We start from the raw sequence: 11,737 nt of genomic DNA, 5'->3' as shown, positions 1-11,737 counted from the left end.
GGGAACTGAATTTTGTACAACACCTGTCTTGCTGTGGCTGACCGCTGCTGCTGGTGGTTGGTTGGGTTAAATGTAGAATTATTATTATTATTATTATTATTCGTCTTCTTCTTCTGTGAATATCAGACTGGCAGTGCAGAAAAAACTGAATATGACAGCTGGTCAATAGAATAAAAAATACTCTTCAAATGTGGAATTTTAGTTGAAAAACAGTTGGTTTGTGTTTTTTCTGAGGTATTTCTTTAATTCGGCCTCTTTTCAATTCCCAGCGTCTGAAAGCTGCGTTGTCAGTTGTTTGTGCTCAGAGAACTGGGCAGAGTGTGACATCTCGCTTTGTGCTGGTCTCGGGGCTGAGCGGACAGCGATGTGTGCGCGCACGGTGACGTAGACGCCTCGTCGGTCGTCAGGCGGAACAGCGTTCGAGTGTTGGTGTGTTTTTTTTTAATAATTATCAGCGCCGTCATTAAGAACTTTTGGCTCCTGTTGAAATGTCGCTTCCCGCGGGTCAGTCGGAGTTACAGAGAGACAGAGGAGTTTTCAGCGGACAGACGGTTCCCTCTGACAACAGGATTGACATCGACGAGAAAGAGTTGGAAACCATCACAAAGAAACACCGAGAGGACGACAGCGCGACGTTGCCGCTGCACTCCCCGTGGACCTTCTGGCTGGACAGGTAAAGATTTGTGCCTAATTTCATGGAGCTGTTGGTGAGGACAGGACGAGCCGTGGTGATGGAGAAAAGTCAGGGCCACCTAACTGTTAGCCGCCAGCAGCTAGCCTCCGACACAGACAACAAACTGATCAATGACCTTATTTTACACAAACCGTGTGATTCGGCGCAGCAAAGTGACTTCTCTGACCACAACCTTCATCCTGACTCCACGCTATTTATTTAATTTATTTATTTTGGATTGCTCAGATAAGTAAGGACTTACTGTTGTGCATCCTTGCTAAATATCAACTTAGAAGTGACTGATTTTTTTTTTTTCTGTTGTACAGTTCAATACACTTACGAAAGCAAATGCATCACTTTGCAACACTTATTTCCATTGTGGTCCAAAACCAAGTTCAGTCTCGTCGTTGTCGGTTCTGTTTTTACTACCTTAACGGATTTCACTGCCTTGTGGGAAAGTATGACTACTGGCCATGTTACTTGCACAACTGGGAGCAAATACACCTTACACGTATCTGGAATGTACAGGCCATGCAGCAACACTCGAGCCCGTATTTTGACCCCAACCTGATAGTGTAGTTCCTTGACTGGCCACTTGAGGTGGGCTCTAAAACAGCACTTTCCTGGAGATGCACATTTGAAAATGTACAAATTTAGAGCAGATATAAACATGTTTACAGCCTGACAAAAAATAAAAATGCTTTTGGCCTCTATACATCAGGGCTGTGAAAACTCAGCGGATCCGCGAAATTCTGCGGATTTCATCATGGGGGGGGTTAGTATTTAACTCTGTAATAAGCGAAGTGCGCATCACATCTGCGCATGCGTGGGTGCCGCATGGCGCAAAGCAACACCGTGATGAAGCCTCACGGGACATGTTCTGGCATGTCCAGGCACATCCACAATTTCTCTTATAATCACGCGATGGAAAACCACCGACAGCTGTCTGAACGCCATCGCAAAGCCGTCCTGTGAGACCAAAACGGAGGTGTTCCTTTGTCTCGCTCCATCAGCAAATCGGTCGTGACGCGCGAAGCCTCCGCTCGGCTTTCCATGACAAAATCTCTTGTTAAAAGTGAAATCTGCCGGAAAATGCCTGATGTCCAGCTCTTGTGATAACCAGAGAAAGTGCACACGACGGTCTCGGATCCACAGAGCCATCCATTTAGAAATGATCCCGTGGTTTGTGGCTCTCGATGGCGGCACGGAGCGCAGCGTGCCGAGCGTCCTTAAAGCTGTAGTAACAGTCCTTATTCTCTGTGAAGCCCGTAAAATTTTCACCAAAAGCCAGATAAATTTTTCGAATGGTTTCCAGCTGCCAGTCTCTAACAGTTTCTGAAAAAATTCTGATGGAAAAAAAGCCCAAATCATTCCACCATTTCCTGACAATGAAAATCCGCTGAGGGGGCTGGACCACTCCTCACTCAAAGCCTGCTCACAGGCAAATGACGCAACCGACAGGCATGGAAAAACTCACGCATGCGCACGAGGGTTCAAGCTTGTCTGACGCAATCACACGTGATTCAAATCCATATGGTTTTTGAAAAAAATAATAAGGTCGGATACTTTTCTAATAGACCTCATACAAATCAGTGTCCTCCGCGGAGTTTCAAGGAGAAAAAAGCCTGGCTGTTGCGACAGTTGTCGTAAAGTGAAACTGGTTGGTTGCTGCGGCGACGCTGTGTGTCTCCTGCGCGAAGCTAAAGCTGAACGTAGCATGTGGACATTGCAAATCTTTAGAGCTCTAAAGTTTTTAAAAGAAGACTTGTGCAGCTTGTCTGTCTCACAGACCAACGTCGGACAGAGAGAAGTTGGTGAGAAAGACGGTTTGACAAAGTCTGATAAGGACAAGAATCCATGGAATTGTCGCTGGCTTCATCAACACTTCTGAAAGGTAAAAGAAACGGGAAACGTGAACTGTGCTCTCGGGAAACACGGTAAGAATTTTTCTCTCTGGAAAATAAACATTTTGCTGTTCAAACAGGGTTTTAGACAAGATTATGTGACTTTTTTCATTCATCTAGACTTTCTTTCATTGGAAAAAAAAAGACTGGCTTTGAATGGATTTACATGAATTTACACAAGAATGTAAATGAATTTTTATTAATGTAGACTTTTTTCATGGGAAAAAGGCACTGTGGCTTTGAGTGGATTTACAGGAATTTACACAAGAATATGTGGCTTTTTACTATAATGTATGTTATTGATATTTTACCATGATTTTCAAAATATTCTCCAAGCTTTAGCTGTGGTTTTTGAAATGCTGTAACAGTCTTTTCAGTCTTCATGAATTTCATGTAGTTTAAATGTTCTGAGTTAATGCTTAATTTGGTTTACAGTTAAAAGGAAAATCATTCCAGGTCCTCCTTCCATGTCATATTCTGTTATTTCAACATAATATACCTGCTGGTTCAAATGAAAGGTTGAATACAGGGTCATTTAATTATGCACTAATTTTGAGACTTTTAGTTCCAGGAGATGCTGAAAATGTATCATTAGATTAAAAAATTAATTTGGTTTCTGGGATCCCACGGGGCCCGAGACCCTGGCTCCTGGGGGCCAGTGCCCCCCAGACCCCCTGCAAATTTTCCTTGGATTTTACAATTTTCATTTCACAGCCCTGATAGATAGTTTACTGTTCCATGACAACTGTATGGGGTGATTTATTTATTTATTTTTTAACTTCTTAGTTTAAGACATTTTAATCTGGTGCGACAATTTACCCAAACTGACCTGAAAATGCCGGGTTGCTGTGCATTTGGATGCACAAATAGTCACAGCAAGGGCTTCAAGATGTACAGATACCCCTGGTGGTTCATTGGGCTGCCCCAGTGGCTCTGGTGGCTGCCCTTCCTGGCCCCTGTGCCCTTCCGTTGCCCTTTTTCTCCTGGGGCCCTGCATCCTGGACCCATTTCCGTCGTTGCGTGCTGTCGGCCGTATGGCTTCTGACGTGCCGGAGTGGTCCATGTCATATGGTAAGGTTCTGTACATTTGTCTTGGCCCAGCACACCATCCACTGTATTTAGCTGTGGTCTGGGTCTCTGTGCGTGGATGGTTGTGTGTTTATGGCCGTCGCCACAATTCGGTTTTGGGTAGTCTCAAGGGGATCAAGACTCTGGTGTCCTAGATTAGGGTATAGATCCTCACTAATTAGACAACAGACTGTTGCTGTCACTACTTGTTCATCTGTGGTTGTTTGTCCTGCTAAGTTGTATGGTTGGGGCCCCGTCTCCTCAGTGTCTCACTTCTCATCACTTCACAGCTATTGCCTTCACCGCTTGTCTTTCGTCTTGTCTGTCTTCGTGTTGTTTTGGTGGTCGGCCCTTCCTGATAGAAGTTGTCGGTTGGCTTTGAGTAGAATGGTGTAGGCTCATCAGGAAGGGCGGATGGGGGTCACACACGCACACCACGTTCACTCATGAACTACATACCTTCTGTCTTGCAAGAATAAATTGCATATATGTGTATTAATGTACATAAATGGTTCTGCCAGTGTGACATTTACTATTACTATATATGCAGACAGGGGAGAAAGAAAAAAAAAATGTACAGGTTCCTTTCAGATCTGAACAGAAGAAAAAATTGGGAAAATAAAGTCAGCCATGTGGGATGGAAGCCGACATCATCGTTAAAGCTTTGCAAGGTAAATTTATTGTTCAGTCCCATGTACAGTAAAACTCAACTAAACCATCATCGTATAAACCAGATATTCACAGTCACTGGACAAAAAAAAGTTTTTGTATTGTTGTCCATGCAATAACACCGTACATAATGGATTTTGTATAATGGATTTTTGGTTCACATCGGATAAAATGTCCCATCCGATCACAATGTATTTTCATTAAAAACCCCAAGCAGTCTGGACATGCAAAGTAATAGAGGTACAAATTAAAGTTCAGCGCTCTGACACTCGCCGATTTGTGTAAAGTGGGAAGGAATCATTTCTGTGATTAAAAGTCTAACCGTTTAGGTTTTCAAATGGTGCTCAGACTCGGACCTGCAGCCTGACGTGCACCTGTTAAATTAACACAAAGGGCTGTGATTTGAACTTTTCTGCTTTATTCCTTTGTCTGCCATCATATTATATAGCGCACTCGCTGATAAATGGATCAGAAAGTCCGCCTCACATTACAGCACAAAGTCGATAAAAGAGGAAAATTACAGCTTACCTTTGATTTGGAGGTGATGATTGTAGAAAGAAAAACTCTGTATTAAATTAATCCATAATAAAGCATAATCCAGAGGCGGAGAACTTTAAAACTGTCACGCACGTCATTGCATGACACGGAGTTAAAGAGCAGCGGCTGCATAAATCAGGCTTCAAATAAATTAAATAAATCATCATAAATTGTAAATTTATATAAATTCATTATCTTAACTATTTCTTTATTTTGATAGCACCTGTACCTGGATGGGTTGCTGTATATGGTTAAATGATTTAAAAAAAAATGTTGAAAACATAAAAGGTTCATTCAGTAGTTCAGCGCAGTTACACCCAAAATGGCACCGTGTTCTGAGTGGATGCTACTCTCCAATCAAGGCACTCTACAGCAAAGTAGAGCCAGAGTAGAGAGGCACAGTGACATCAGTGCCTGGTTTTACTGGCTGCTAATTCCGATGCATTTCTGGGTAAATCTAACATCTTTCTCATCTTCTTCTTCTTCTGTCTTTCGGCTGTTCCCGTTAGGGGTCGCCACAGCAGATCAATCGTTTCCATCTCACCCTGTGCTCTGTATCTTCCTCTGTCACACCAACCACCTGCATGTCTTCTCTCAGCACATCCATGAACCTCCTCTTTGGTCTCCCTCTTCTCCTCCTATATTATGTAAAAGCTAGTAACAAATAAACACTTCTGAAACTGAAAACATTGTTTTTGTAACCTGATAACACCTCTGGAGTGATTTAGAAGACAACTTGGGGACGTCAGCCTGCAGGTGCATCACGTGGTTAAAGGTAACTTCCGCTCTTTTCAAAAACTCATGTATGCGCACACGCACGCCCTCCTGGAAACGCCGTTAAAACGTAAATAAAATATTGTTGATTGATTGTTTGATTTTATTCTGCAACATCAATAAAAACATACCACAATAAAGCATAAACGCTTATTTCCATTGCAGTGACGTGCAGTGAGGTTGATGGCTGGTGAGGAGCTGATTTCATCACACTCAGATTTACAAACATATGAACCCTAGTAACTCATTCACTGTTTGATTGGCAACAGTCAACGGGTTATGTTTAAAATCTCATATCAGCATTCTTTACACATAAAACTGTAGAACACACACACAAAAAAACACATTTATTTAAAAACGTGTTATGGACTTACCTTGACTTATAAATGAAGTCCATGTGCTGCTCCTTCTCAACAAAAGTAGCAGGGGTAGAAATACATTTTTTAACCTACTTGTACTGGTGCTAGTAACAAAAAAAATTAATTGCACCAAAAAAAGTTACTTGCACAACCAAAAGTCAGTCTTATATCAACTTTAAAACTCCTCCTCTGATGTGTCCGACTCTTCCTCTCGGGAGAGTTTGAGGGGAGCAGCGGCAGACAGTATTTTTTTTTTCATGTATGTGCGTGAACGAATCGTCCATGAAGATTATTTTATTTATTAACTACACAGATGTATAATAAAACAAATGGTGACTGGTTTGTAACACAATTATGACAGAGTTTGAGGGGAGAGAGAGCAAGGAACCGCAGCAGCAGCCAGGTTTTTTTTTCCATGTGCGCGTGCGAACTAATCGTCCGTGAAGATAATTTTATTAATTACACTAGGGCTGCCACAAACGACTATTTTGATAGTCGACTAGTCAACGATTATTTTTGCGATTAGTTGATGAGTCGAATCATACGTAATTTCCTAAATTAAGGCCCACAGCATTTTCCGAGAAACATCAGGGGATGAAACCATGAACATTTCCAAATCAGTAACTATTTCTTAGACTTCATTTACATCAGTCATTCAGAAATACAAACAGTGTGGTAATTTATAGTAAATCTGTGTCAGGTAGGTAGTTCTCAAAAACTAAATGTCCATGCTAAAAGGAGACAAGTGAGGGAAGCCACAACCCTGGAAGAACATTTGGCTTCTGTGGGTGGAGAAATGGAATAGTGCAACATTTTTGTTTTTAATCTTCATTTTACATATAGTCCCAACTTTTTTCGATTTGTGGTTGTTTCTAGAGACCGACCGATATGGATTTTTTTGAGGCCGATGCCAGTAGTGATATTTGGATGAACAAAATGCAGATAATCAATAAATCGGCTGATTTGCCGATAAATCAGCCGATATTATTATTATTTTTAAATGAATAAAATGTTTTTTTGGACCCTTAACAAAAAAGATATGAGCTAAAAGCTGAAGCTTTGTCCTCATATTGATTAAATTTATAACAGAGAAGAATTTTCAAGTTCAAAAAATGCAAAACATATGTAGAGCTACATAGTCTGTGTCATTTTACAGTCAGAGGTGCGACATTACAGTCATCAGCCAATGTACGAAAACGGCACCATTAACCACATTAATTCGGCATGGTTTCAGGATGTTGGCAAAATAAATGTGTGCAAGAAACTTATAGTTTTAGTCCATCTTTTACGTCCATCTGGATCTTTCTTTTCTGTGGGAAAATTGTAGAGAATGAATGGAGGTTTACAACCACATTTCTTCTTCATTCCGTCTTTGGGTGAACTCTGTGGAGCCTTGAAATCATGTTTTTTCAGTCACCTTTCAAGGCGATAAATTCCGTTCGAGCAGTTGAAAACAGCGCAGTTTGCACGTGTCATTATTATATGCGTCGCTTAAAGCCTTTAAAACAATCTCTGTAAGCCTTAAATTTCGCAGTCCGCTAACGCTACTGTACACGAAATTCAGTGGCTGCGGTCTGTGTTAGGGGGCTGTTCAAACGGGCCAACTAGTAAGATATCACTCCTGAAAACGATCTTTGCCATATCACGTGAGGTAAATCTGCCCTATGATTGGATTTTGGAAAACCATGTGACAGAGAACCAATTCCGATTGGACACTCACATTGCACGCGTCATCACACATCTTCTATGAGGAGTACCAAGATGGCCGACGGTCGGCCCCAGAGGTTTAATGGTGAACGGCAGTAATTCCCAGAACCCTTCCAGACGACCAGTGAATCTAAGTGTTTCAACCTATTAGCAGTAAATGAAAGTTTTTCATGCTAGAAATAAGGTCTACACAATGTAGGATTAATAAAAAGCGTGACCAACGCAATGAAGCACATTTGACACATTACTACATAAACTGAGTTAATCAAACTGAGTTGAACTGAAACGGGAGAAATGTGGGGTGAATGTAATCACAAAGTTATTCCAAACAACATCCTTATAAACTTACTTCAGGGATCTAGCTAGGATAAAATTTTAGTGTAGTGGTAATGTCGAGGGAGCGAAGCGACAGGGTAGTGTGGAAGGGGGGAAGCTTTTGAAAATTCAAGCTAAAAATTGGCCATTCTATGGGTACCCAAAGGGGAAAAGCCAGGTACAACAGCCCAAGTCCCTTCATCATGTCCAGAAGGCTGGGGAAGTTTGTTGAGTGGGCAATCTCATTCTAGGTTAGCCAGTACATGGCCCTCAGCGAGGCAGTCAGAGTCAGTGGACATTTTTAAGTCGAGACTTAAAACCTATTTTTATTCTCTTTCTTGTGAGTAGTTTTTATTTTGTTATGTTTTATTCTTTTACTTCTGTTTTTAATTAGGTATTAGAATTTTTTATTTTTATTTATTTATTTACATTTTTTATGTTGAACTGTTGTGTGAGGCACCTTGAGAAGGCTTTTGTTGTAATTTGGTGCTTTATAAGCTGATTAAGTTGAAATTGAACAACATTTTATTGAGTCTTAAAGTAAATAAATATGAAATTGGTTACTGGAGCCTTAAACTCTACATGGTGGATCCTTGATCTCTGGACATAAACAGAAATAAAATTTGTTAGTTTTTGTCAAAAGCATTGCCATTCAGACATTATTATTGGCATGAATGTATTTCCATACCTATGAGCTGCAGCTGTGCTGCAGGTCAGGCTTATAAAGAATGCAAGACGTCTCATTTTGGGAGGAAAAATGTTTCAGTCGATTGTAGTTTATTGTCTGTATTGCAACGTTTGTAAGAGGTGTCATTTTATTTAAAGCGGCGATTTGTTTTGAAGTTATTAATTCCGAGCGGACTCTGTCTCAGCAGAGAGCCATGCAGCGTTTAAAGCTGTGACAACGAAACGGAGGACGATTCTCGTTTCTCAACTGCAACAAGACAAGAGTCCCAGTTAGTGACTTTAATCCACACAAAAGTGACTCATGATATTTTAAGGGCTTTCAGAGGGGTTAAGAAGCGGACTGACCGCTTCTGAAGAGCAGTGAATCAAAGAGCCACAAGCCATTGAATCGAAGCATTGCGTGGAGTCAAACTGGAGTCGCGCTGCAGAAATGGTTGATTACAGACGCTGTATTGAAAATGGTAACGGTCCAAAATAAGCGTAACGGTCCAAAATTATAGCGTAACTGACGATAACGCAAGTTTGCGCTAGCTAGAACCCTGTTACTTGTATGCTTTTGTCAGCTGATCAGTACAGTGTGACGGCGAACTATGGGGGCTGGTGATGAACACATTTAAGCAGGGGTGTAAGCAGCTCTCAGTTGAATGGAGTCAGAGCTCCATCTACTCGACAAACAGTGCAAGGACATTTTACATTGCTGACACAAGCATTATTTCAGTAACTGTTCTGTTTATGAGAAATTATCGGCGTTCTATTGGCAAAATTTCGGCCGATAGTGAGTACTTTGAAAAGTGCTTATATTGGCCGATATATCGGTCGGGCTCTAGTTGTTTCTGTTGCATTTCTGAAATTACAGAACTGCTATAAAGAAAAATGTGAACATTTTATTGTGTTTGGCCGGAGAATCAGCGCAGCAGGGACGGTATTGCATTTGTTTTACCGTGTTGGAGCGGGCCTTCTACAACAGTATCACACAACTGTAAACCCAAAACATCAACATGAAATTGTTTAACAGTTTACCTCAGTCACATCCCGCGCATCCATTGATGAGAGAGGGAAAGATGACCATGACTCAGTCCAGCTCTCAGATTGACCTCAGCTTTCATACAGAGAATGAGCCAAAGTAACAATAACAGAGAGTCTCTGGGTTCACGATTAGTTTGCCCGTGCAATCAGGCTCTGAGCAGGAACCCCGTCTACCTTTCCCTGATCCCATATATACTATCTGAGTTACTGTCTAAACATTGCGTCTTTACGCTAAGATGTTGAATTCTTTCTTGATTAGTCCACTTCTCGTCCTGCACGCAGTGGAGTCTTCTGTGCTTGACACACGGTGTGCTTCAGGATAATTACCTAAAAAAGTTTTGTTTTGTGCATTCAGCCATGTCTCATTCTGGCCGCGGAATGTCTGACCCATTTATCAGTTTCCCACAGTCTGTTTACACAGTTTCTAAAACGTCGCACATCTTGTTTTTTCACACACACTCAGCAATTGTACAGTAGTTACACAATAATAGCATTTACTGGCAGTTACAAAAAATCACTTTCGGTTATGCTAATATAATCCAAATACAATGCAAAGCAGTTAATACCCAGCAAACAGTGAATAATACAAGAAAACAGTACACCTTATTAATAAAATGTGTAAGTAGTTGACACATAAACTTGAAACATAGCACAATCAATAAACGTGTTCTTTTGCATGATTTCTTCTTCACCTGTACCTTTGTGATGAAAGGGGAATTGAGCCAAAATGCGAAGCTCTTGATTTTACCAGTCAGTCTTCATTCCTACTCTCACCTATGGTGATGAGGTTTGGGTACCAGCGTCTGAAATGGGTTTCCTCATGAAAATGGCTGGTGTCTGTCTCCCTTAGAGATGAGATGAGAAGTTCATTCATTTGTGAAGAGCTCAGAGTAGAGCTGCTGCTCCTTTGCATTGAAAGAAGCCGGCTGGGGTGGTTTGGGCATCTCGTAAGGATGCCTCCCGAGTGCCTTCCTAGGGATGTGTTGCATGCACATCAAGCTGGGAGAAGACCCAGGACTAGGAGGTGTTAGAGCGGACCTTTTACAACAGTCTCACACAACTGTTAACCCAAAACATCAACATGAAATTGTTTAACAATTTAGCTCAGTCACACCCTGCACGTCCGATGATGAGAGAGGGAAAGATGACCAGGACTCAGTCCAGTTCTCAGATTGACCTCACCTTTAACACACGGAGGTCCAAGCTTTTCTCTTCTACCTGTAAAGCCCACGGAGAGTCAAATGACCCTGCTAGCTGACTTGGCTACCCCCATTCTTGTGTTTGCATATTTGCTGTCTGTGTGTTCTGAGACTTCCTTGTTTACATAACAGAAGTAGCTCTCCACAGGGGATCTTGGAGGCACTTGCCTGCTTAGCTGAAAGGGCTGCGTATGAAGCAGAAGTTGTGTGCAAAACGTGTAAAATTACAGCTGCCTAGTACACCTGTTGCTACAACTATTTGTGCACTACAGCGGCTGAAAGATCTGTCGTTCTGGATGTCCCAGCTGGACAACATGTACTGTGTTTGGATAGACATGGACTAACAACTGCCCACTGTGACGCATGTCTGCTTGCTGTCATCATGTGGACATAATGACATAATAACAGTGTTGGGACTGTTAGTCATTGCGAGTGACTGTAACCTGTACCTATTGTATATATTTTGGTTTTCTGGTGTGTATTTTGGTACATTTCAATAAAATCCAGAAAACAAAATTTCATCTCTCCCCCAGGGTAAAGTTATTTATCCACCTAAGCACAAATCAGCAGCCCTTTCAGCTAAGCAGACACACAGACAGCAAATATGCAAACACAAGAATGTGGCTAGCCAAGTCAGCCCCTCCCCTGAGGTGTTCTGAGACTTCCTTGTTTACATAACAGAAGTAGCTCTCCATAGGGGATCTTGGAGTCATTTGACTATCCGTGGACTTTAGAGGTAGATTGGTCATTTGACCAGACCTTGGCCTTCTGAGTGTTAATACAGAGAATGAGCCAAAGTAACAATAAAGCCCCTTTCAC

General features: G+C 41.6%; 1 protein-coding gene across 1 annotated transcript in view; it reads left to right on the top strand.

Moving 5' to 3' along the window:
• Nucleotides 1-393: 393 nt before the first annotated feature.
• Nucleotides 394-11,737, top strand: part of LOC117507647 (eukaryotic translation initiation factor 4E type 3-like) — a 46,482-nt gene continuing 35,138 nt past the window's right edge. The window contains exon 1 of the mRNA XM_034167470.1: nucleotides 394-673. Coding sequence (XP_034023361.1) covers nucleotides 489-673 — 185 coding nt within the window. The 5' untranslated portion in view covers nucleotides 394-488. The remainder of the gene's footprint in view (nucleotides 674-11,737) is intronic.

The sequence above is a fragment of the Thalassophryne amazonica genome, chromosome 3 (genome assembly GCF_902500255.1).
Source record: "Thalassophryne amazonica chromosome 3, fThaAma1.1, whole genome shotgun sequence".
Classification (NCBI taxonomy): domain Eukaryota; kingdom Metazoa; phylum Chordata; class Actinopteri; order Batrachoidiformes; family Batrachoididae; genus Thalassophryne; species Thalassophryne amazonica.
The sequence above is the reverse complement of the archived record's forward strand: the minus strand, read 5'-3'. Positions and strand labels throughout refer to the sequence as shown.